This window comes from Rissa tridactyla, chromosome 6 (assembly GCF_028500815.1).
Source record: "Rissa tridactyla isolate bRisTri1 chromosome 6, bRisTri1.patW.cur.20221130, whole genome shotgun sequence".
NCBI classification, from domain to species: Eukaryota; Metazoa; Chordata; class Aves; order Charadriiformes; family Laridae; genus Rissa; species Rissa tridactyla.
The window spans coordinates 8807707-8835443 of record NC_071471.1 but is presented as its reverse complement, the minus strand read 5'-3'; the positions used below and the strand labels follow the sequence as shown (position 1 = coordinate 8835443).

Sequence of the window (27737 nt, the reverse complement as noted above, 5' to 3'; positions counted from 1 at the left end):
AACTCAAGAGATTCAGAAGTCTCACTGCAACTTTCTTCAAATTGTGTTCTTCAGGTTTTGATGAAAGCTGGAGAGCATATACAAAGACACACTAAATACAATGCTGTTGCAAGTTTAATGTTTATTTCCCCAAGACAGCCTAGCCTGCACTCTACTTGGATAAATTTCACAAGCTAGTTTCCGCTGCTTCTATTTTTAAACTTTAACCATGTTTCTGATGACAAGGAATGCTGCAAAAATACTCTAGTCCAACAAAGAGTTATGATCACAAAATAATCTTTATCCATTCTACAGTGTTTCAGAATTACCAGTTGATTTTAAAACACAAGGTAGATATAGATGCTAATGGTGGCTAATCTGGTATGTTTTATTATAGCAAACTGTTGTTCATGCAACACTTGTGCTCAAAGGGGAAGGCACAGCATTTCCTACAATGAGCCACCTTATAAAGAGTTCAGTTTGTACAAATTTGTAACTTCACCTTTAATTTAGTGTGCAGAACCTCAAAACTGAGGTATTACTCCAATTATAAAAACACTTGCATCCTTTTTGTGCAAGTTTTAAAAATACAAAGTTTTCTCTCTAAAGTGGCTCAAAATAGATTGTTCATGGCTGCCTACATCTAAGATAAAAAGAGTCTAAAACAATTGAATTAGGCATATTAAAGGTGTTCAAACCATGACTTGATTTGTACATCTATTCACACCTCTTTTTCGGTCTTTATTCGGCAGTACATATGCACCAAATTTCATTTTTAGAAGTTTCCATATCATTTTCATAGAAAACAAAGTTTGAAAACAAGTAACATTGAAACACAGCACGGTATTCTACCACAACGGAAACATTTGATTACAGGACTCAACAAAATCTAAAAATGAACTATGCTGTAGATTACCACATGCAAAGGTCTTCATGTTATCTTTGAAAATGAAAAGGATGAGATTTTTATTACCACATTTTACTGCTTTCTACTATTATGGCAACTTGTGTACTGCAACACAGTCTATTTGAAGGGAAATGTATGATTTTTGCATGCAAAAATCTACAAATTAGTTTTGATGATATGGAAAGCTTTTCGTAACATCAAACATTCATCTGGTGCAAATGCACAGGGAAGCCTTCCTGAAATTCTGACTTTACAAACAACTAATAAGCCGTACAGGAAAGAAATTAAAAATAACTAAAAGAAAAATAAGAGGGGGGAAAAAAAAAAAAAACAGAAAAGAAACACAGGCTGCAGGAGTAAACCAGAGTCTGCTGCTAAACCGGTCTTTGCTTTTGTGTCCAGTGTAAGTTAACACTTATGAACTCATTTTGATGATTTACTAGGTTTATTATCAGCCCCCTGAAGGCAAATCAAGCTTGCATGCGTTCACATACAGCATCACAACCATACTCTCGTACACACGCCACTCCAGGACTAGGAGCCTGCTTCAGGACTGAAGAGCCCCCGATTTGAAACACGAGCCTGGCTCCACAGCATCGAGTCCAGACATTCACTCAATGTTGTCCATTCACACGGTGCTTCATAGCAAGGCCTGGGCTCATTCTCCTTGGACTTATATGGGCATCCTATTCTCTTATGCTTACAAGGCTTGATGATGATAGTACTGCATTTCCCCCAATTGCTCTAGTAAGTCATTGCTCCTTCTCAGGCACTGAAGATCTTTGACCTGTAGCCCTTTTTCTTTGAACAATCTAAATAAGCATTCAGTGTGAAGTTTTTCATTACATTTTGCCACTCATTCTCACTCGCACCCACTCGCCATCTTGACTTCATTTGGGCTTTTCTGTGATTCCAAATGAAATCTTCACATTTTCTTTCCCGATTTAATGCAGCAGCGGATCCCATGAGCCAAGATTGATGGATCAAACCTTTTTTTTTTTTTATTCAGTGCTGCATTGTACCTAACTCCCAAAATACCACTCTAAAACTGGAACCCTTCTGCTGGTACATTGGCAGATGAATTGAAACCAAATGTTCCGCCTTGTATTGCTTCTGGAACAAGGCTAGGGTCTTCATCAATCTGTAACAGAACAAGAACATTATGAGTAGGAATAGAAAGACAAAAGCCTCACTGAAAAGCAGCCAGATAATCCTAAAGAGCATCTATCTCTTCACCTAATCTACTTTCTCGCATCAAGTCTTGCCATTCTTCTCCCCCAGTTTAGGAAAAACACTACAATGATGAAGTAATTTACGCCAAAATGTTTTAGCTTGTATTTAGTAGGCAGGTTACATGGCATCCTTGTTTAGGGTTAGGGTCTCCCTTGTTAGGGAGACCATCCATGGTCTCTCTTGTTTATGCAGTTTTCACTCCTGGAAAGTATTCTGTCAGTCATGCGTCATCCTTATTGCCAGCTTATAAACTGTCAGTTCTTGAGAAGACCAGTACCATTGAATCAAGTAAGGATTAAGCCGAAACCACAGTTTCAATTTAAATACCTAGTATACAGGTTACCAAATCGACACTAGATTCTATTCCAAGTCCTGCTGTATTAGCAACTCAAATTTTGCATAACAAGACTTGCATCTTATTGTTCATATAAAAGTGAAACTCTAGCACAAAATAAACTTCAATGCAGACAGTAGGGCATGAACACAACTGAGCTCTACCATTTTTGCCGTAATCTGCTCCCGAAAGTTCTTCAATTAAGTAGAAAACCTTCTCAATTCATGACACAGACCAACATGATTGCATTCCCTTTATATGCAATTAACTCTTATGATTCAAAGCGCATACAAATCTAAAACCTTCCTTTGATTTACAATACATGTTTAAACTGAAAACAACATTCTTGATCAGCACATCCTACCTCTGAAATCACTAAAACATTCAAAATAGTTTGTTTCTTAAGAAGCAGAATCTCAAATTTGGTACTCAAGTCAGCAAGGAGCTTATCAAATGTGAAATGTCAAGCTTAGTCAGAAGAACTATTCAAAGCCTCATATTTCAATCCCTAGAGATGAGGCTTAAATTAGGCATTAGATCCTTAGACACTTCATCATGAAGAATGGTAAGATACGCAACAGGTTCAAGTAAGGGCTCATTCTTCATGGAAAAACCAAACAAATGTCACAGAACTGTTTAGAGCTGTTGCCTTTATCTTCAGCCATATTTATAAATATAAACAAACAATTACAAAAGCAGATTGCAGAGCTATTACACACTTACATCATCTGAGGAGAAGAACTGATCAATGATCTCATAAGCCAGTTTGTAGATGTCTTCATTTTCATGATTTTGTAGCTGTTCAATTTTCTCCAGGCCTACAGCAAATACACAAGAAACGTAATAGAGTTAAAATACTAAGTTCAGGCAAAACAACCTCTGTCTCCTTAAAGCCTCATCACACAAAGTAATTAAAAACAAAGCTAGGAATAGAGCGACTATGAATAAGATGCTGTTAAATTCATTTGACATGCTTAAAGCATAAAAGCTTCTTAGAGATTTGAGGAAATATATCAGAGATTGAGGAATGCATCCCAGGACAAAAAAATTTGTACGAAGTCAATTCTAGCGATGATAGTACTTCCCTTCACTTCTTGCTATGAGTGGGTACGCTAATCTGAGGAAATATGGCCAGGGCCAAGCACTAAGACATCCTCCCTTTTCACAAAAACATCTTTTCAGCACCTGGTGTGACAGCTCCAAGCTGTGACATTTTAAGTCCACATACTGTTGTAGGCACGCACGCTATCTGTTACTGACCTGTAGCTTGATTATATAGCAAATAGCTGTACTACAGTGTAAGTTATTGGCAGACGCGAGTAGAGCATACATAAATATTTCTGAAGTTCTGACAAGCAGAGCTTTAGGCATGAACACCTCTTTTCTCCCTCCCTCACCGATCAATTAAGCTTACCCCCTGCTCAAGGTTTGGTATTTAAAGACTATTCAACTCTATATTAATGAAATCCCAGTTTTTTACCTGGGCCCAAATCTAATACCCCTGTTCTTTCATCACTGAAGATTTCAGTCAACTTAAATAGCAACCAATACAGAGAAAGTCTGAAGGCCGTTAGGAAATTAAAGCTATCATAATTCTGCAACCCTTATACATAAAATTTTATTTTTTCCCCAAATTCACCTGGACACGACTTGTGCATGATTAAGGTAAGCATATCATCCCTACATTAACAGAAACTAATTTGTTGAGTACACCAGACTGTTAGAAAATTGGCACCTAAAACTTTATTGCCATTATCCAGCTCCTCCACATTTTACCTGATCATAAACTTAATCAGTTAGGAAAAGCTACATATATTCACCTGATAGGCACGAGAAGGTCACTTTTAAAAAAAGGTTTGCTTAAGACATCTGTACCAGCACAGTATAAAGCCAACAGCATATGCACGTGGCAGGAAGCCAAACCATCGATTTCTGAAAAAGAAGTATCAAAATACTAAGCATCATACCTCCACACTCTTCTATAAGATTGGCTATGGTTTCCGCTTCATCTTCAGCCATTTTTAATATATTACTTAGTCCATCCAGAACCACTTGCACAACTTGCGCATCTTTTACTGTCAGCAAATTGCAAAAGGGAGGAATTACATTTTGTTGAATTAAGTATGCCACCTAAGGGGAAAAAAAGCAAATGGTTAAATCAGAAGCGTGGCAGAAGCAAACAATGCCCCACAAGCACACATGTAAACAAGTTTAACAAAGGCGAAGTACTGAAAGGTACACAACAAGGTACAAGTATTCCGTAGCAGTGACTTTCAGAAATTTTTGTTTCAGAGTATAAGAAGGTAACATTTATGAATTACGTTACAAATATATTTCAAGTCTAGAACACACACATAACAGCTACTGTGAATTTTTCAGTATTAGACAAAGAGTTTCAACCTAATATTTGAACAATGACACCACCACCCCAACCCTGCCACAAATTTAATATGCTTACAATAAACTAGTACATTTCTACTCAATGGCCACTATCATTATAACTATCACACTCTTATCCATAAGGGATAAAAAGTAGAAAGACAGAGATGTCGAATGACGGAGAATCTCATCAGAGCTTGAATGTAGTCATTGATAGCTACCAGGCCACCCTAACAGAAGAGCTTCCATCCAAATCCCCATCTATACTCTTAATCTCGGGTCGTTCCAGAAACAACAACTGTTCACTCTTAAACCCCTTGTGGAAAAGGGAAGAGTTACTGAATAGGGGAGGAATCCAGACATTCATAATCCTGGCACAGAAGAAGTCCGAACACATCAGCTGATGTGTCTCTCTCAAAGGCACCCAAGAATGATAATGGACCTCTTCTTGAGGTTTGACTCACTTGGTCTTTTCTTCCACTGATCGTTAGGTTGCTTATTGCCCAAGCAGCTTCCTTCTGAGTACCAAAGTCACCCTAAAATACAACCATAAACAGAAATAATCATTCCAATTTCTATGTTATGTAGTGGTCCAGTAAAGCTTTTATTTGTTACAGTCCATTCTGCACGGTATCACCATATCAGTTTTCAGTAAGTAGGGAAACTAACAAATGCTGTAGATGTTTGGGTCTATTCACAGAGTGTTCATCCCTTCCTGGCAACCATGTTTTTAAATAGATCTTCCAGAGGAAGGGAAGTTTGTTTGCAAAGTAAATAAAAACTGTAGTACTCCACTCTCTCACGTTCCTTATCAACAGTTGTCATACATTACAGTGAGAGATAAGCAGTAAGTGTCAATTTTGATAAACGACTGTACATATTATAACTGCACCTGCCTCTGAAGTTAGTCAACACAAGTCTGCTTATTAAATTTAAAGAGAAAGATCTCCAACTCTTTTCTCAGTGGTCAATAAACGGGCAGCTAACAGAACTATTTGTGATCAGCTATACATTACTTTGGGGAAGAGACAAGTGCTTCTTCAGTCTCATCCCCAGCCTCTACACTGACACAAGACATTGCATCTTTGCCATAGCTGAACACATCATAAGTTGGTATTTCTGGCTTCTTTACACACTTCAGGAAAGAAAAATCAGGTAATGAATAAAGCAAAAAGAAGGAAATGTCTGAAAGATAGAAATGTCATACTGTTCCCGTTTAAAAACATGCTTTTAGCTACCCTTCTCACAAGGCAGATCCCTGGGAGCACAACATGGTTTGGAAACTAATGTTTTAAGAGACACTAACATCCAGCAACTGAAAAGGAATTCAGGTATTTGAAGTACCAAATGATGAACCATTAGAATTCAATCTCTAGTAGTCAAAGAGCATGAGAAAAGCATTCAGGAGTGTTTGTGAGCAACTACTTGACTTTACAATTTAATAAAAAAAGACAATAAAAGCATTCATCTGAAGTTTCATCTATCACTGAAAAGAAGCATACATCCACAGAGCGCTGCTTTTCTATGGGAAAAACTCTGAACACACAAAAGCTCCAATTTTTTTTTTCTATGGCCACTTATTTTTTGTTGATGTGGTTTTACCTGTTTAAAAAAAAGAAACCACCAGACAGGACAACACCAGTCCATAATGTGTCACAGGATCATTACTTGGACTACTCTCAGACTACATAAATGCAGTAACATGAACAGGTTAATAAATGCCACTGTTGAGCACTTCCTTATGTTTCCAGATAATGCAGGGGGCAGAAAAGGATCAAGTCCTTAAGCTTTGGCAAAATGCTGGGAACTCACTCAATGCTGTTCCCATCCAGACCACTACATGTGAGAGTAAAAAATTCTACCCCCATTGTTTACAAAGCAAGAAAAGGAATTTAAATGAGATCTAGGACTCAAGAAGGAGGTTCCCCTGATCTGCTTCCTTTCCCCAATACATCTGGCACTCATCACCTCACAGCACTTCACGAAAGAATATCAACAGTAACGTATTTTACCTTGCAACATATGAAAAATGCTCAGCGTAGTTTCCCCTTGCCCCCCACATTTACAGTATGATGTAAAACATGAAGCAAGGAATTCAATGTCACTTTTCCCAATTAAGGAAACAAACTGTTAAATCCTTCTTGTTATCTAACCTTATCTAGAAGATGTATTATCATTGGAACAAGGTTTGCATCTATTACTGCCTGAACTTGCTGCTGATTTCCTGCAGTGATGTTAGATAGGAACCACACCGCTTCCTGCAAAATAAAAGGAAGTGAGAAATTATTTTTTCAGTCTTCTATATTGTATTTTATTTCCACTCCAGCAAGGTTGTATACAGTAACATTTTTAGATCTACAATTCATACACTAGTGAATCTTAAATATAATCAAGTATTGCATCAGTTTGATTGTACATAGCTGAATTCCTAGTAAGTTGACTAGACATACAGGCAAAGCAGACAGTCTTGCCTTAGGAGATTTCACAAAGCTCTTCTGTCTTTTATTGTTACTAAGTTATAAACACTTAAACCCACAGATTAAAATGAAAAATTATTTGGAGCCCAAAAAGTCAAAAGGCTACAAATGAGCACTCAGAATTGATTCCATTACTGAGAATGAATGCTATAGCAGTTTTCAGCTGATTGTCAGATGAGTTCCAAAATGCTTTCCAGACATGACTGGTAGAAGACAACACATTCTCTACCTGCTTTACCTGTTTCTCTTTTTGGTGTTAGTCATCAAGAAAATGCAACAGCTATTACTTAAATGCTTGCTTTTCAAGAATACTGTAAAGTTATATGACCCTTTATAATCATTCTGTCCATAAACCCAGGACTCTCTCCTTCCAGCAATAACCAACAGCAGGCACCTAAGAAAGCGTGTAAGAAGAGATCTTTCCCCCAGCAGGCCCCCCCAGCCCTTAACAGTTGAAATTTTGAACTAAGCCAAAGGCTGTATCTGGATTCTTATGTTAAAGAAGGATCGAGAGCCCCCCCATGCCCCTTAAGCGGGAATCTATAGTTTAGTCAAGAAATAACACACACAGTTTCGCTTAAAATTTTAAGTGTATTCAGAGCATCATCTTTTTTTAATCTTACAGTTGATAAAATTCTCCCTTCTTCGAAACCCTCCATCACTCCTCCTCAATTCCCTTCTCTCAGCTTATCTGGCATGACAACTTTTTAGACAAGTATTTCAACATGAGATTCAGAAATTCTCACATTTCATTTAACTGAGTCTCTCAGATCAGATCACAGGATCACTGTCATTAATGAACCTGTTAGAGATTTAGGATGCTTAGGCTTGTCTTGGTGGGCTTGTTTTGGGCTTTAATCATCGGCAATGTTGTGATGTGGCACCCTAGAACTTAACAACATGCCTCAGATGCACTCCGGAATCAGCACTGCATTATCAGTGCCCCCGTTTGAAGCCTCTGCTATACATGCGCACACACACACATACATTCCCCACATCCCACCCCACTTGGTTTAAATTCCATTTATCACACACATTCCACTCAAAGAGACATCCAATTATCTCTATTTCATCACTTCCAAGAGAGTCAGTTTAATTAAAGTGACATTTCACACATCAAGAACTCTAACTTTTAAGTCAACAGCCAGAATTATAATATAAAGCTTTAATTTCATAAACATTCAATTAGAAGAATCAGGAAACAACGTTCTCATCAAGTACAAGTTCACAGCTCCTTAGAGATTTTTCTATGGATGTTAACTTTAAGAAAAGTTTCTGCACCCTGCCTGCTCTTGCCATAAACTGGTAAAATAGTCAATAATTCAAATTTCTAGCACACTATGTTGTGTGGAATCCAAACCAGCCAACCCAAATATAGAAAAAGTTATCAATCAGGTGCAACCTCTGCAGTCACTTACCTTATTAATTTTTTCTTTGGGATGTGTCAGAAGTGCTGGAAAATGTGAAAGAGCTTCACAATTCAGAACTACCTGCGTCTGTTCATCGGTACCAGTGACAATGTTTCCTACAGCTCTCAGCGCAGCAGTCTGAAACAAAACACTTTCTGTCAAGTTTTTAAAGATATTTCTAGCTGAGCACATACTTTCAAACAGTAACAGTTAAAAACACCAAAGGTTTTATGCAAATGCTGCATTGCACAGGAAAAAGTTTTATTTCAACATGAACTATAAAAAAGAAACCATTTACTTTCTCTAGTATTACATTTTGAGCAACACTTCCTTAAAAGTCACCCAAACTTACTTGCACTTTAACTTCTTGATGACTGAGAAGAGGAACCAAATGAGGGACTATTCCAGAGTCTATCACCATCTGGATCTGTTCATTGCCAGCATCCGTTAGATATGAGAGTGCCCAGACCGTATCTACCAATATCTAACAGTAAAAACATGTATTTTCAATTAGTACAGATGCATCACATGTCTTACCAAAAATAACATAAATATAAAACAATTATTGTGAAGCCAGAATTGATGCAATACAGCAAAACCCCTCTTTGTTTTACAAACGTCATACATTCCACTCTACAGAAATCAGAACAACAGTTGTTCAACATGTTCTAGCTCCAAAGAATAGAGACAGATAAAAAAATAACAAACAGCTAAACTGCTAACTACAGCTTAAATTCTGAAGGATATAATAGAAGTAATTCAATTATATCTGCTCTTTTCATGAAAAACTGGTGCACAATGTGAGATATGAAACACTCACCCCTGGAAGAAAGATAAAGACTTAGCAAATGTTAAACTACAGGCATCTGGCACTCTCAAGCCACTGAGCTGTACATCATATGGTGTTCCTCCACAAAATTTAAGAACTTTGATTTTTAAATCTGGTGCAGCAGCACTTAAACTGGATTTCCTCTGTGTGTGTGCATACATGTGTGTATTCATATGCAGAAAAGGCAATTTAAATTGCAGTAAAACCGAACATTTCAAGTGACAGCTTACAAAAAAAAAAAATTGAGTGGGCGTTGTTTCAGCTGACAGTTCTTGACTGATTCACAAATACAGCCATTTCAAGAAATTAAAATAAGCTTAATCTCACCTACTTAATATACAAGAATTTATACATTTTAACTACTGTGCAAACTTTAGTTAATATATTTAAACATATCTTGGAAAAGCACTGTTGCCATTAACTTAGGCAACTGAGCTACAACTTCACTAGGAAGCAAAGAATTAATCTTAAACAATTCTGACTTATGTTTAGGCAAAAAACTGACCTATTTCACTATTTCAGTAAAGTCTCACTCATTTTCTTCACTATTAAAATAACCTAATGTTCACATTTAACACTGCAGAAGTTATACCTAAAGCTAACATTTTATATATGCAGACAGTAATTTTTCTTTCACTTATGTTGATTTTTATTACAACCTCAAACTTAAATGCTAGTCAAAAAATCTTGTATTTATCTGTAAATGAACATTCACAGCAATGCAACCGAGACTGCATTTATTTTTAAGACTAGGGAAAGAACATGCAAATAAGCACTTGCAAAGATACAGAGAAATAACAGCTATAAATCATAACTGATACTTAAAAATAAGCAGTTAAAGATATCAAAATCTGTTTGCCATAATGGAAGAGAAAAATCGCAGATTTTTTAAAGTTATTTTTTAAAGAAAAGAGTTAATTATGACAAGCTTTACACTTCAGCTAAAAAACTATACCAGAACACAAAACCAGCTCTAATTGGTGTTACTTACATTTACATCTGTGTGGTGAATTAAAACACAGAGTGCTGGCAGGATCTAAGGAGGAAAAGAAACATCTGACAGTTATTTTTAAGGCAGACAGATACTCAACTTCAGTTTAGTTACACTGAACAGTGAGTTCATTCAGTCACCTCCTGAATGGTTTCCATCGGTGGAGGAGGATCTTTGTGACGGCACAGGTTGACCATGACCCAAGTAACATTTCTTAAGAAAGTTATGGGAATAGATGGGCTGATGAAGGACAGCAGTGGTTTCACTACTCCAAGACTAATAACGTAATCTCTACACTGGGGTCCATCACCTGTTTAAGACAAAGAATTATGAAGACAAAGATCATCCTATGCTATTCACAGAAAGTCTAACTACTACACACTTAAAACTTCAGTTATTTAAAACGTGTACAAAGTTAAAGAGTATTGGCCTTGGAAAGATGCATATAAACATAGAGACACACACATATCTCTATAGATATATCTGTCATAAAGACACTTACATAAAGCTTTAGTAGGACCTGTGGCTGCCTGCCTAATTACTTCATTTGGAACTACTCATTAAAACTAGCTGAATTCTTAACAGAAAAGCGTCCCGTGATTTACAGCAGATCTACAGGCTGGGGTGGTGCTGGGCACAGGAAGAGGCATGGCAGACAATGCCAAACCACCAGGAACAACTGATACCCCAATGTATTCCTGAAGATCCCTTCACAAAGTTTATAATCAATATTAAAACATCCTAAGAGTAGTTCCAAACAGCCTGGAAAGAGATACTGTTATCATTGTATCCTGCCTTTTGTCTCATACTTGAACATCTCCAAATTCTAACACACAAAATCCTAATGAGTTTATTCATTCAATACCAAAAGGAACTTAGAAGTTTTTAGTGGCAAGAATAACACAAACCTATGATATTTCCTAAAGCCCACACAGCTTGCTCACAAACATTTTGATGAGGTGAATGCAGCAGTCTCAGAAAAAGTGGCACAGCATCTGAAAGATACAAACAAAACCCCATGCAATTGTTAAGAAATACATCTCAGAAGAAAGTAGTTCACGTAATTAACTCTTCAATGAAATTTCAGTCCTGCATGAGAAATTTTTCTCCTGATCAGTCAAAACTTTACTAACTTCCCAGATGATACTGAAATAAAACATACTGAAACAATTCTTCCTTCATTGCACTTTCTTATAGAGCCTGCACTTCAGAATATTATGAAAGCACATCTTAAAATAACCTGACATTTAATTTGTCTGAATGTCTCACACATTTACTGAAGCTTGTCAGGACTCCAAATTTAGTGATATTTATTGAATTTGGAAATTCCGTGCCAAGTTATCTATCAGAACCAACTGCAAAGTAGTAACTGTTTAAGCCCAACCTCACCCATGCAAATCAGCCAACTAAAGAGTCAGTAGGTACACACCTACACTGACTGGTAATGCAGTAAGAGGGAAGTACAGGAGTTTGATTTGTTTCAATCTTACTGATTTACAGTACCCTATATCCCTCATCACATCTTTACTAGTAGTGAAGTATGTGCCAGCTGCTGCTGCTCCTAGCACACATAGAAAGCCAACTACCCAAAGGATCTTCTGTACACATCACCAGCGTGGAGCCCCAGGCAAGGCTTTGGTGTATAACTTCACCTGTGGCTCTACCAAGAGCAAGCCTGGCTGATTGAGCATTCACAAGTAGACATGCAAGGTAAACTGCATGAGAACTCTCACAGCTGACATAGATGCGCTACTAAGCGCCAAGTCACTGTGTACTTTTCCCTAATATTTTGAAACTTTGCGTTGAGTATCTTTTGATAACCATTATGAAGGTAAGTGTACAGCAACAGCAGCTGTTTCTACACATCTAGTCATCTTGGCCTCCTGAAAGGTAGTACAGATGCATTCCTCGATGTGAAGTCTCCTTTTATATCACTCAGTTTTTACTCAAGATGACACCCATGATCTAACATACCAGAACAACATAAATGATCATTTGAGACTGTCTCAAATGCTACTGCTATGTGACAAAAAAAAAAAAAGCAGCCAACTGACTGAGCAGTAAGAAAGGGATTCAAAAGGCAACACACAAAACTCCACAACTTATCAAGCCAGCTACTTTTCTACCCTACGTGGTGTCAGACAGGAGACTGCTCCCAATATTTAGAACTAAAGCTAAGCCCGCGTTTAGAACACATTCTACATGCACCACATTTACATAACTGATCCTTATTTTATCATCCCCAGCACTAAAGTGCTTGCTTACATGATTTGCTAATGACAACTTAGGCCGTGAGAAACACTCATTTTCTTTAGATCATGTATTTCAAGAGTGGCTGGTATTTTTAGTTAGACTCTTTCTCAATGTAAAACGTTTTTTGCTGGAGAAATAACAAATCACAACAGATTTCTTATTTCCTACTAAATAAAGATATTTTACAATGCCTGTATGCAAGCAGAAAAAAACATCCCCATCAAGCATCTTAATAAATACTTTTGGAAAGACTACAACAGACCTACTTTTTCATTGAAATAAATCATTACAAGAAATAAACCATACTTTCATATGTTATAGCTATGAAATTGGCTAATATAGTGCATACATGCAGACCTAGCCAAATCAGAGGTCATCACTGAAAGAAACAATTACTGTATCTGGCACTCATCTTCAACCCATTGATAAGCAAGGTTTAAATAAAAAGACATGTTCTAGATCAGAGGTGTGAGACAGATTATATATTAATTAGATTTCCAAAAGAAAAGTCAGGATGCAACTGAGAAAGGAAGAGGAAGAAGATGGGAAAAAGGAAAAAGTATTAGCAAAGATACATACTATAATGGTCAAATCCAAGCTATACCAAAGTTAAAATGCTCCTAACACTGAAAGTCCGTAAGAGCAAAGGACAACTGATCTTGCAACCAATGCAATCTCAAAACATACATTCAACTAAAAAAATAAGGCATCTGAAATCACCTGCCTTAAATACCTTCACATCTGCTGTGGAGAATTAACCTATTTTTCCAGTTAAATGTTTCTGAAATACACCCAGCCATTTATTAGCAAAGATGGTGCTAACAACTTCCTTATGAATACATTTTCTTTTCCCCCAAAACATAAAGCAAATAATATACAGTTTGTGAGAAGTCTCTTAGCACCACCAACGAAAAAGAAACAATCTTTGATCACTGAAGTGAAAGCGTCAGTCATGGAATATTTGTAACAAACATTGACATCTCAACACTCAACCACCACCACACATCTTAGGAACTGTACTTACTACATTGAAAAGAAGTTCCAAGTAGTTCTAAAGAGAGTCAATATATGATGGTTGTGGTGGTGCGAAATACACAAAAAAAAAAATCAAGCATAATTCTGTGCCTCTACATTGTTGGAAGCACACCGTGTCTAATGGTATCAGCAGCGTGCGCTGCAATACAACACTGATTCCAACCATTAAAGCTATGGTATCTCACGTAATGTAAGTTTTGTGGATTTTTTTTCCTTAAATTTTAGGCAAAAACTTGTTTTACTCTATGCTTGATTCTTCCATAGGTCTCAAGAAGCTCTGCAGTTTTATTCACCCAGTTCAAGAAGCCTGCAGTCACTTCTACTTAGTTCTGCTTTATCAACAGAAGTACTACTTCAACTTAGGACATGTTTAGAGTACAGAAGAGAAGTTTGCTTTGCTTGGCAACTCAGATTCCAAGTCCAACAACAATTCCTTTCCATGCTTCAGATTCCTCAAACTATGAAGGACAGCGTGTTTTCTTCAACTTGATCTTAGAAGAGAGTTCGATGTCAGGCACCCTCTGGGCTTGGTCCACATCTTTTCCTCCCTCTTCACAATAAGACAGGAAATCCCTCCACGGGAGTTTTTTTTAGGTTTTTTTTTGTTTGGTTTTGTTTCAAGTTTTTTGTTGGGTTTTTTTTTTTTTGAAGTTTGAAAACTGGAAACCAGCAGATATCAACTCCGCTAAAATAGTGTGAGTTTCCAGAAGAGATTACTCACCATTAGGAAACCCAACTGAATTTAAAATCTGAGAAAATGAAGAACAAAAGCAGATGTGCGCTTCAACTGATGCTGCTTGCCAGAGAAGAGGTAGAACATCTGGCAGGAGACTTCACGGGCAGGTCCTTCAGCGACGTGCCTGTGATTGACAACTCAATTTCAACCATCCCGGCTATCGCATGAAAGGACCAACCCTAACATGTGGATTGGTGAACATGCTTGAGATAGAGAGGAACAGGAGTGTGGATGCTCTTTACAGTATCATTCAGATGATCTTATTTTTGTGGAAGTTACACTGCGTGCTTTATCAATGATCAAATACTGTTGAACTTACTAGATTGAACTACGGCCTGTGTTTGTTCAGAGGTTCCAGAGGCAATGTTTGTCAAAGCCCATGCAGCTTCAAACTGTAAGGAAGGACTGCAAAGTAAAAAAAAAAAATAATTATGATTGTACCATGAATTTTCAAATGAGATGCCATAGGCACGTTAGTTAAATACCAAGAATTCTTGCAACAATTAAACATTTTGGGTTTTAAAAATACTCACTTGTCATCTCTTTCAAGACAGTGCACTAAAATAGGTAATATTCCTGATTTTATTAGATCGTCAATTGGTGGATTGCGATCACTGGAAAGCAGCTTTCTGTTTGGGAAAAGAAGAAAATACAAGACTTAACAGATAAATCACAAAATGAGGACTCATGACTGGAAAGGATCTCTGGAGGTTGTTTAGTCCAACCTTCCTCTCAAGGTGGGATTATTGCTGACACTAGATCAGGTCAGCAATAGCTTCCTGTAGTTGAGTTTACAGAGATCCAACAACCTCCCTGGACAAACCGTTCCACTGCTGCGCTACCTTCTGGGCTGGGAAGTTCTTCCCCAGCATGCCTCTCATACCCTCAAAGACCAAGCGGGATTTGTTTTCTCCACTTTAAGTGAAAATAACTAATCCCCAAAACTGAAATTACTGAACTACTGAAAACCTGAAGCCATTACAATCATTGCCCATATCAGCTACCATGTTTTCTCTGATGATGTTTGAAGTTCATCAGCAGCCCGTAAAATAAAGATCAGAGTCATTCAGTTACACCCTCCTGTAGCTTCTTCCTCCTCCACCCAACAAGGGAGGAAAAGCAGAAACTTGTTTCCTCTTTACTAAGGCCATAATGTCAGAGAGCAAGGATTCACAAAGCACTACTGCAAAGAACAGAACCGTACGCATTTGTTTCAATTTTTAATCCCTTCAGCTTCATCATTCTGCAGCAAAGAAATTCAGAAGAATGAAGGAAGCTTCCTGGAGGAGACAACTTGGGCTGCCACACCAAACTGTTACTAGCAGTAGTAAGAGATATTATAAACACTCATCTCTTCATATACAAGCCTATTCACAAACACATGAAAGGCTTGACAGAACACAGTAACTAGAAATCAACTTCCCACTGCTGCTTTATCCTGAAAGGTATCACCGGTGTGTTAAAGGGGGCAACACAAGCAAAGAGAAGAGATGAAAAGACAAAGTTGCAAAACAAAATGCCTCAGAAAACTAAGCAAATAGGGAGGATCTGAACAAAGACTATGTGAAGACTCTTCTAATAATCAGACGTGCATTTTCAACTTCCAACTAAGTAAAGGAGATTCCTTTTTGAAGTGAAAACAATCTACACCCACAAGCTCATAAAAATTACAGAATCTTAATACTGATTTTTGTTCAGCGACAAAACAACCATAGTGCAGTCTATTCACAAACCACCTGCTGAAACAGGTAGAGAACCCTACTGCAAGAATCAAATAAAACTTCAGGGTTTGGGGGTTTGATGGTTTTTCGTTTGGTTTGGGGTTTGCTTTTCCTTATGCACTTCTAATCAGTTTTCTGTTCCTCATATTCCAGTTGTATGTCTTGAGGGTTAGACTTGGGCAAGATTTTTCCTTCCTGTTTCATCTTCAGACCAAAGGATGGTACAGATTCAAGCAAGACTAAAAAGCATTTGTTTTCACGTCTAAAATATACGTCAATGCCTTTCCAATAATGTAAACCGCACCGCTTTAACTTCAAATTAGCTTTCAGTAAGAAATCCACATGGACATTCCCACTGAATTTTAAACCAGCCTTAAAATTCAGTGTACTTTAGCCTAAGCAAGTTTAGATCAGCTATAGTAAATAGGGTGTTCTACATGATGCTACCCCCAAGTTGAAACTTTTTAAGAAGGCAGGTTGTCCAATTGAAACGGGCACAGAAACTGTTCTTTCCCCTATCAATTTCAAATACATTAACTCCCAAAAGTCAAAGTGATATCCAGTTCACCCAGCTTCTCTTTGATTGGAAGTCCTCCCTTGCACTTCAATCAACCTCCACAACCACAGACAGTAAACAAAGTTGTAGATTTCTGCTACAACAATTAAAAAAACCCCCACCCACTAGTTCATGAAACAGCACTTAAAAACTAAATTTAAGCAAGCAAAGTTTGTAAGAGTATTTTAGGATCGCTTATTGAATATACAGAACTACATAGAGCTCCTCTTAAAGCTAAAAGTGGTTTTAGTGGCCTAATCCATGACAAAACTAGAGAAAGGATTAGACCAGTTCTTTCTGTACTCAAAGCTAAAGACTTTATAGTCCTGCTAAATATATATTTTACTCTAATTGTGAGAAGCATGAAGTATTGCACTAAGATAAACTTTTTAAACGTAATGAAAATTCCAACTACTTCAAGGACCTAGGTATTCTGATATTTTTTGTAAAGTTCAATTTATCAAGTTTTCTTTTTTTTAAAATCAGTTAATGACATACTTTTTCTAATTAAGCTAGAACACCTTTTCTGAATTTAAGAGCATAATAAAATAAGAACAGAGATAGTACATTTGAGAAAAGTGTGTTTACCTTGCAGCCTGCACAGCACTTAACTGTATACCCTGGTTGTCACTTGAAGCATTCTGAAATAAAAAGAGAATTTAGATTTTTCATGTATTTGTCACCATGACATGAAGAATGTTCAAACAACTGATTTTTTTTTACCTGTACTATTGCCTCCAAAGAAGTGTTTTGCTAGAAAACAGAGACAAAACCAGTTAGAAATCAGAAATGTCCTTTAAATACGTAAAAAGAAGACGTGCTTGTGAGTTAAGTTAATTCTTACCACTCTAAAGTCACCATCTATGTCAGAATCTTCACAGATGTCTTCATGGGGAACATTCCTCCGCTTTAGAAGATGCTCGTCTCTTTTGTTCTTTAAGACAAAAATTAATTAATACCTTTAAAAATTTGATTTAGGGTGTGTGTGGATGTTACAAAGAGAATAGAAGTTTCTAATTTAAACGAGCCTCATAGACCTGCTCTCATTGATAATGTTAAAATTTCCAACCTTCAAGAAGTTGGAACGGGCTGCACAGAGAAGCACATTTTGGAAATCGCTTCTTCATAGAAAAATCCTCCATCCAACTTCACCTACTGCAGTAACTACTTTTCCTGGAAGTTTCACATGCACACATCCATCAGCACTGACATTACAACCTGTTTGTCATTATTTATAGCAACACAGGGCAATTCCCAGAGGCTACTTTTCTGTTCATCCCAGAAGTAAAATAATTCAAGTTATGATGACTTTTCTCAAGAGCTAGTTTTCCAACAATTCTAAACAGTGTTATCTTCACACATATACTCTTCTGTTCTTACTTGTGTGTTGAACTACTGTTCAACAACAGAAACTAGCTTTCTGTCTTCAAATTAGCAGGAACATCTGATTTTCCAGGGAAAAAAACATAAGCTTTTTTTAAGTTTTTAAAATTAAAAACCTAGCTGGAAAAGCCAAGAATTATTCCCTTCAATAGGTTACAAATAAAATCACATTTTTCAGGAAAAAAAATATGGAACTTATAGTACCAGGTATGGTAACCTTAGAACTTCCTTCTAAACCAAAGTACCTTCATAGAATTAGTAAAGACAAATAGATAGTTCAACAATGGTATCCTTGGTAGACTACAGAAGAACACACAACAGCATCTTTTTCATTGTTTTTTTAAGACTTTGACAAAAACTCTTAAGTTTTACTGAAATACCAACAGAGCCAAACCCCATTGGGTAAAAATAATGCTAGGTCACCTCACCTTTCTCAACTCCACAACAACTTCATTTCTTTGTCTTCTCATAGTCTGAAAAGAATCAAGATCAAAGTACATTATGTTCTGAATCTAGACCAATTAATTGAAAAAATTCTTGCAGAACTATTTTTAAGTTCATGCACTTTAAACAGTATTTGTACACACAGGATTTAATTTTCATTATAAAAGTGGAAATACAACAGAAAATGGAGAAAACTACGTTATTTCTGCCTGTATTATTTTATTGTAAAACAGAGTCTCCTAGGTCTTCATATTGAATAAGAGAGGTATACGTAATCAGGTAATAAATAACAAGTGTCTTTTAACAAAGGGCAACGTTGAAAGGAGTTGCGCATAAAACGGCAGCGCACCAAAAGCATTATAGACAACATGGCAAACTAAAGTTTGACCAACATTTATAACCTTCTCTTGATTCAAGGCTTTTTAAATGTACACATTTAGAAAGAGCATGAGCCAAAAACTCATAAACAGCCAAAACTGCCACTTTTATAAAAAGACATATTGGTAAACTTGAAAACTGTGCAGTCAAAGTCAAGCACAACTGCCTATCTACACATCTAATTAAGATGCTGGCATCCTTTATTTCCTCGGGTTAGCAGGGGAATCAGGCAATTCCCCAGGCAGACACTCGGCCGCCTGGGCTACACCACCAGACCCGCTGAGCCATCAGAAAGCAGCAAGGAGCACAATCCACTACAGACAGAAAACTGTCACCGTATAGCTATGCTCAAAAACAGGCTGAACTTCAGACTGTGCAGGTGATCCTTCACCTAAACAAAGTACAACTGCTAAAGCAAAAAGAATCTCAAGAATAATTATTTTTATCAAAAGGAATGTGCATTTCATCAGAATCAAATTCCCAGCTCTGAGCAAGACCATTTACCTTCTCAAAGGAAGGAGTTACAAGAAAAATAAATGTGCAGGAAAGGAGGCCACTGGAAAAGAAGGGATGGTTTCCCACTGTTTTGGAGTTAGAACTTTTCATCATTCGAGGACCAAAATGCAGTTCATCATCAGAAAAACAGAGGAGGGCAAAAAACACACCCACACAATGATAGCTCCCCACTATATAAAAGGCAAAGTATACAAGTGTACCTAATGCAGCTGCAACACCTGGAACAACTAGATAAGAGCCATAATAAGCAAGTATAAACTGTCCCACACTAAAAAGCACCAAAGCAAGTTTCCAGGAAACACGGGCATCTTTAAAGAACATTAATTCAATTGGTCAATCAAAATTAGAATCAATAACTGAGTCTAATGCAGCTTAGATCCATGGCTTTTTCAGTTTTAAACCTATAAAGAGTTGTGTCTGCTACAGGAGGTCAACAGTTATCGCTGAACACTACTAGTATGCAGATAAAGTTTATTCCAGTGCTATGGATTTACTCTCCATAGCTAGGTAAACTTCAGATATTTCTTAGAATTCTTCAAATGGTAGTGAGAATCTCACAGGCGTAATCTCTAAAGACAGGAAAAAACATACTTTAGTAAAAAATCTTTATTAATACTTTTCTGGCCCAATAGGTATGCTCTGAATAATAATGCCTGCTTTATAAATACATAAATGAAGTTTTGTTGTTTTATAGTAGCTCCAACTCAAGTTTCTACACTGACAAAAAATGGAAAAAAGTTTCTCCGGCAGCTATCTTCCTACACATGCCTTTGTCAAACATCTGATCACAGACTACTGGCAACATCACCTGGCAGTTCATGCTTCAGCTCTCCCAAGTGTGCATCACTTCAACACTGGGCAGCCCGCAGCTGCACACACCACAGGATGCTCACAACTGCAGGTTGGTGTAATGCAACTGGAGCCCAAAAAAGCATAGCCTAGGATTCACCAGCAAAGACATGCATCCCCCCTGAATGATGAACAGTAACTCTAAACAGAGCTGAATGCAAGAAGCATTCCATTATCATTTATCTGTGCTCAAAGTGCTGTTGCCTTCCCTGAGAAGCTCATACACTACTGGGTATCATCCACCATTTAGGAGCTTTGGAAAGATGCTGCAGCTTTACCACTGACTTATCTACTACAGGCTCCTGCTCTCATCCTGTAATGTAGTTTCTCCAAAGTCTACTAACCTGGCATATTCAAGAAGAAAATAAAGTAGGGAAAAATATCTGATAAAAAGACTGCAGAATTGTACCAAGCCCCTGATAATCTCTGAAGACTGTTATTTAACCCCTTGCCAACACACGATTGTTACTGCAACCTAAGAACACAGGCATACCCATAGAAAAGCTGTACTCCAAGAAGGATTCCTCTTGCCAGACTTCAATAATGACATTACTGGTCACAGAAAAGCTGTTGCTAACCAAGAGCAAGACCCAATGTACATTTTCAAGGAGTAGAAAGACTGAATTGCTGCAACACCGACTATAAATGGTCATTAAGCTGTAAGGGATATTAAAAAGTAATAGTTACAATTACTAGGTGAGCCCAACAGGAAATGTATTCCAACTCAGATGTAACACACCTTCAGGACGAGCACATATGCACATGACAAGAGATATGGGGAGCAATGAGTGGGACCAAAACAGAAACTCCAAGAAAAAAAGCTTCAGACATGTCATTCAAAAGCTTGACTTGAAAAATCATACATGCAGTTTATCAGGCTCAAAAAAAATCCTGTAACTCCATCAGCACTCTGCTGGAACAAGAATAATGTTCCCCCTCCAGACAAAAGCTGTCAGGCCCTTTGTCTTAATTCCTGCCTGCTCCTGAAGAGGACCTGCATACCTTGGACTCAGAAAAACCTCCACATGAAAAACAAGCAACCAAAGAAGTCACTCTTAAGAACAATTTACTGAAATAGGGCTCCACTAAAATAATTTTCTGTGTAAACAGTAGTTGGTTGACAAACTAGTTATTACTGGTCAACCTGTCACTGCTCTTCCTCATAGGAAGAGAAAACGCACAATAAATAAGAACTGAAGTTACCTCTGTCAAGGAGTTTTACAGCATCATCATCCCAGCCTAGAAATGGAACAGATAGTTTGGAAAAACTAAAATGACAAACAGACTTAAGATCAACTTGTGCTGTCTTTTGGAAAACAGCTCTAAGTGCAGAAAACTAGGTATAATGGTTTCTCGGCAGATGGCATTGTAAAGCTAGATTCTCCCTTCTGTTCTGTGGAAGATTTGACTCGATTGTTAGACTTCACTGAATCAGTTATTAGCTTGCACTAACACAAATGTGAGTACGAAATTAACCTCAACTTAAAAGTTTCTACATTACAGAATTCAGAACGGTCCTGGGAAAGTGCTCCAATTTAAAAACACTCATCACTTCAGCATGAATTCACATGGTGCTCTCAGTAATTGCATCCTGTTCTTCGTTTGCTACAAATGATCAAATCTCTGTCAGCCTACAATTGCCACCCCACCATCCTCCCTTTTTTCAATTATATTTAGCTGCAGTTTTATCATAAGGGCTATTTTCTGACCATTAGTCATTACTGAGCCCTTCAGTTTATCATTAAAATCTTGTGTTAGTTGATGCTTGCAGGATTCCAATACATTCTAGTGTTTTTCACAACAATGCCAGATACAGAAGAAATATTCTAGGCTCCACACTCGGAAACAGCTCAGACCTATTAGCTCTTTCTAAGTACACTAGCATATACCTGGAGCTTGTGCTCAGCTAGCGTATCCTGATCCCTCTTCCACTTTTCTCTGAATCACTGCTTCTCAGAAACTCAGACCCTATCACACACACAGCCTGTCTTTATTGTTTTGCAGGGTGGGTTTTTATTTTTTTGCTATTATAAAATAGTTCACCCAAGTAGCTCTGTTTATGCATCTACAACAGGACGGTCCGACAGCATGCAAATAATGGTAGAGCTTTACCTATTCCTCTCATTCTAGTGAGTGGTTTCCGAAGGCACGTTGTTTCGGTTGTGGAACTGCAAAGGCAACAGTTACTTTAAAGGAGCACTGCTTAAGCCATCCTTCCTTCCTAGAAAGTTGCTACTCTACATTAGCACTAGTGTGGTCTAAGATTCAAAATACAAACAAAACAAAAAAAATGGGGGGTGTGATTGGGTGTGCATGCAGAAACAGACTACTATTTACCCCCAAAACATTTTGTGAACTGTATGGCTCTTTAAATTTATTTTTTTTTAAATGCTACTTGTTATGGCCCTGTGCACAAACTGCTTAATCACTACACTTGCTACTCAGAAGGCACCCAGTCTGCAGACCACAGTTGAGAAGACTAGTCTATAACCCAGAACATCCAGCGCAGTGACCACAGCAATGACTGAGAAACTTTTGTCTTGTCCTTCACAGGTATAAAAGGCATCGAACTACAAAACAAGGAAAAAACCTGTCAGAGATACACACAAGCTCATATTTGGATTGGGTAAAAACCTACACTCTTCACATTCAGTTTAATCAAGTGATTTAGGCCCTCCTTCAGCCATTACTTCCCTCTTATACTAATTATGTCTCATTTGCAGACTGGAGCAATAAAGTCTACTCTCAAGCTCGCTGATAAAAGTGCTATGGTATTTTAAAGCCAACACGATCTCTACAAGACACCACCAGAAAACACACCTCAGCAACTATTCCCCCCTCAGAATTATAATGGGACTCAGCTACAAATAAATAAATAAAAATCAGTATGACATTGCACATGCTGTCATTCTAGTTTTTCCTATAGAAGTTTTGCATGCCAAATAAAATGCCTTATAAAAACAAATATCTCAGTATGATTTTTAAGTGACAAAATGGATGAGCTTCACCATAGAACTACAACTCAGCTTAAAGGAACCTATTTTTAACTAACTCAGTGAACGAAATTCCTGCTCTCCTTCAGTTCCTCTGTATTTCAATCCCAAGCAAAGTATTTTGTGTGGGATACAGAAAAGGTTGAAAAGCTTCTAACTACCTGTGATATCCAGCATTTCTCATAACATTCCCCTGAAGCTTCCCTGGTGTTCTCAAATATACCATTAGTATTACAAGTCCAGTGAACACTACGGGCAACTCATAGAATTTTGACATTGCTGATCTTAAAACATCTAGATTGAATGGCTGCTCCAACATTTGTTTTGAAGTACCCTACATTACAATATTATCATCATTCCACATCATGCGTCTCTCAATTACAGAGCAGAAGTATCTATTTGACACTTCTCCTGTGCTGGCACTATTAAAAGAATTCTTAATCTCTCACCCAAACACACAGGCAAGTCAGGGAAGAAAAGGCCAGCAGAAACTCATCAGTTTCTTCCAGCATTTCCAGAGAAATAATATGCATGAAATATTTTTTATTTCTTTTCAGAAAACCCAGCAGGCAACAGTAACCAAATGAAAATGAAATGTTGAATCACCCAGTAAAACAAAACAAAGCAATCAAAAAAACCCCACCCCAAACGTTCTTTTCAAACCTTCCCAGAAGAAAGGCTTCACTTAAGACCCCTAACATGCAGCAGGACTAAACAGCAATTATTCAAAAACAAACCACTCATAAAACTTCCTCTATTGCAGATACAATGAACAATTTGCACTTATCCTGGTCTTTGTACATTACTATTCAATTCCAAATGTTGGAAAGAAAATTGGGTATCATAACAGCCATACCCACAATAAACAGAAAAAAATAGCTAATCCTTTCTTATTCAAGGAAGAAAAAAAAGCCCAAGTAAAACCTGTTCCCCATTGAAGACAAGATAAAAAAGTCAACTGAACTAGCTTTCCTAGTAGATAGGCATTTGCATAATTTTATATAAGAGTCCAAATAAGCACTTAAGTAAGATTTTAGGTTTGTGTGTTAAAAAAAACGTGTGACCACTTCTGCGGTTCTGTAAGGCTGTCTCCTTTTTGTGCTGTAACAATAGTAATTTTTTTTTTTCCACAGCTCTAACTCCTCTTAAATCTTGGAAAACCTTAACAGAATGCTGCACAAACTAGACTAGAAATCTTAAACACTACATAGAGATACTGCCTTAGTATTAGCTACAAATTATTGTTCTCATGGCACAAACTCTTACGATATTAAAAAGTTTATTACACTCAGTATTTCTTTGAGCAGTACTATAAATAAGAGAAAAGGACAAGGAAGTATTTTATCCCTCTATTCCCACTGTGGCCACCAATCTGTCATCTTAAAACACATGGCAGCAATTGTTTACAACATAACATGTCCATGCATGCATGTTTACCCAGTGCTCAAGCATATGAAGGAATTTTGCTAAACATCTTATGTAAAACAGGTGTGTGTGGTTTGGTTTTTCTGTTGGGGTTTTTTTTTTCCCCTTTTTCAAGGCCAGAATTTGTATTTTTAGAAGCACATTGATATGGACTGGAAAAAGAAAGTCCAACTTAACTCATTAAGTATCCAAAAAGCTACACATACGCTTAGCACTTTAGGAGACAAAATGCAGAAAATTTCCTGTCTTTTGCAAGATATACAATTACCTTCTGTGAACATGTAAGACCTGGAAGGTGAGTACAATGTGACAGCAACTGCAAGCAATGTAACTGTCAATGGACTGATCTGGGCACCATGAGATCATGTATGTGCCATTTTTAAAGAGGCTGTAATTTGCAACATGGCAACACTTCATAGCCTCTAGAAGTATCTATTAATTTGGGATTTGCCAGACCTAGAGTGATTTATTCTTTGTCTGCTGATGACGAATGGAGGTAAACTGTCATGGAAAAAGAAAAAAAAAGAAACCAATGGCTAAATGCACTATTTCAGCAGAGATAAAAAGGGGGAGGAGTGAAGGAGGTGGGAGGAGGGAAAGAGATAAAGATCAAATGTTGGCTTCCTATGTGAAGTAAATAGACATCTTTCTGCTAAAAGCAGCACAGGAACACAGGTGTTATGAACTAACCAAATACTGATTGGCAACTGTTGCTATCATAGGATATGTGGCTATAAGTGGACATTACCAACATCTCACACTAATGAAAAATGTGATGTGTAAGCAGTTAATAAGCAAGAATGATAGCCATAAGCCTGAGCTATTGTATGAAAAATAGCCATCCATGGTAGTTATTTTAGGTACCAAGCATATGTTCCAGGATTTGTTGGATAGATGTCAATATCTAAAATTTAACATGGCCTAGCAGTGTTTTTTTCACTGTGTAGGCCATTTAAGTGCATCAGCAAATTCAAAAAATACTGAAGAGATTACCTGCTTCCTGATACACACACACGTGTTCTTTTTACTTGCATATGTTCATCTTGAACCTTCCCTACTTCAGCTGACTTACCTTAAGACTCAGTACGTAGGCACCAAAGGAGAGAAAATGCAGATGAATTCCAACCTGTATTTTACCATTAATTCATCTTCTCCTATGACAGCATATGCTTTACCGTGCACCTTACTAAAGATGCCTTTCTTGTACATTGTCTATTCAATGATAATAAAACAATTTATACAAAAACAAATTAACATCTAAGGCAAGTAGTTACTAACAATGCTAACAAGCCTATCAGTAAGCAGAGCAATCACTGCAGTAATTATTCCCACTTCCAACATCTTTGGCATCACCAAACTTTGTACATAACTGAATAAATTGTTTTATCAATATACGTGGACAAGTTAAAAATCAGGGTGTTATTGACTTCTGAAATACTCAGATGGGAAACTTGGCAGACGTTTTAACAAATGACAGCAACATAAGTGCATCTTTTACTTTGCAAAAATAAATACTGTACAATTGTCTTCATTTGAAAGAGTAGAATATTGTGCTAATTACAGGGACACACATTAAGGCTAGTGAAAACCAGAAATGGGAATGCCCAAGCCCATTTCTTGATCAGAACCCTATAGTGACAATATTGCACCAGTTTCCCCAGTCATCACTCCTGGCCAAGCATTTATGAGTGAGGATTGATACCCAATTTTAAAATTTGAGTATTTATTAAGGAAACCCTATGTCAATTATCTCTTCTGCTGTGTTGAGGATGCACCTTCACAGCTCAAATAATATATGTAGCAATCCTGCCACCAAAAAGTTTAGAGGCTCTATGCTACAAGCCACAACTGTTCCTACATTCAGTAAACTGAACAGTAAAAGAGTAACATTCACCCTGTTAAAAAAAAAAAGGGGGGTTGTTTTTTTTTTTTAATAATAATCTTTACTATAAAGCACAGGCAATAACTAGTTCATTTATTTGCTTGAGTATCCTACAGCAGAACACCCAACTGGGCCCTAATGCCTGACTCAGGCTTTTCGGGGCTACTCAGCGCAAAGAACGATTATTAAGCACTAATAAGAAATTAAGGTAACAGCCGTACGAAAATACGGCCGCTGACGGCGGCAACACCTCCACCAAGCTAGTCCCTAGCCAGAACGGCCCCAGATCAGGCCCCTGAACGCGAGGCCAGTGGGGCCCGGCCCCGGTTCCTGTCAGCCACGGGGCGGCGGGATCCCCCGGGCCGCGCTGCGGGTCCAGCCGGGCGGCGGCGGCCGTTGCCCCCCTCAGCTCCCGCCTCCGCGCGGCGCCCAACGGCCCGGCCGCGCCCGGCCCCACAGCGCGGCCTCCCCTTCTCCTTCTTCTTCCTTCCTCCCTTCCCTTCCCTCGCTGGGCGGCGGGGAGCGGCGCTCCCGCCTCTCGGCGGGGCGGGCAGCGCAGGCCGCGGCCCCGCCGCGGGCCCCTCGCCGGCGGATTAGGAAAGACGCCACACGGCGGCGGCGGCGGCCCCCTCCCGCCGCCATGGCCGGCCGGCCCCTCCCGCCCGGCGCCGCGGCGGTTACCTCCAGGTCGCGGCCTTTGTTCTTGAAGTTCTTCAGCCGCTGGTTGTCCAGTTTCTCGTTGTCGGCCATGGCGGGAGGGGTGGGGGGGAGGAGGAGGAAGGTGGGAGGGAGCGCGGCTCCTCCGCCTCCTCCCGGGCCCGGGCCCGTGCCCCTACCCGAGCCCACCGGGGTTCCCTCTTCCCAGCGCCGAGCCCGCTCAACCCTCAACGCCCGCCGGGATGTGGCGCGGCCGACCGGCAAGGCGAGACGGGGCGGCGGTGCCCGCTCCCCCGGCGGCCGATCGCGCCGGTAGCGAGGGACGGCGCGAGCGGGGGAGGGGAGGAGGGGGAAAGAGGGGCAGCCTCGCT

The 27737-nt window shown here is 38.5% G+C and overlaps 1 protein-coding gene and 1 non-coding gene across 2 annotated transcripts; both read right to left on the bottom strand.

Annotated features, from left to right (window-relative positions):
• Positions 1-106: 106 nt before the first annotated feature.
• Positions 107-27737, bottom strand: KPNA4 (karyopherin subunit alpha 4). The gene is made up of 17 exons (XM_054204402.1): positions 27391-27737; positions 18651-18695; positions 17684-17773; positions 17563-17592; positions 17428-17480; positions 15096-15191; positions 14882-14967; positions 11447-11533; positions 10679-10848; positions 10539-10583; positions 9071-9202; positions 8728-8856; positions 6986-7090; positions 5297-5368; positions 4421-4583; positions 3177-3271; positions 107-2027 (listed from the first exon to the last, which is right to left on the bottom strand). Exons 1-17 carry the CDS (start codon positions 27457-27459, stop codon positions 1929-1931), a joined length of 1566 nt encoding a protein of 521 aa, XP_054060377.1. The 5' UTR covers positions 27460-27737; the 3' UTR covers positions 107-1928.
• On the bottom strand, positions 8076-8390 carry LOC128912207 (small Cajal body-specific RNA 7). The gene has a single exon (XR_008467531.1). It is a non-coding gene; the product is annotated as a small Cajal body-specific RNA 7 (non-coding RNA).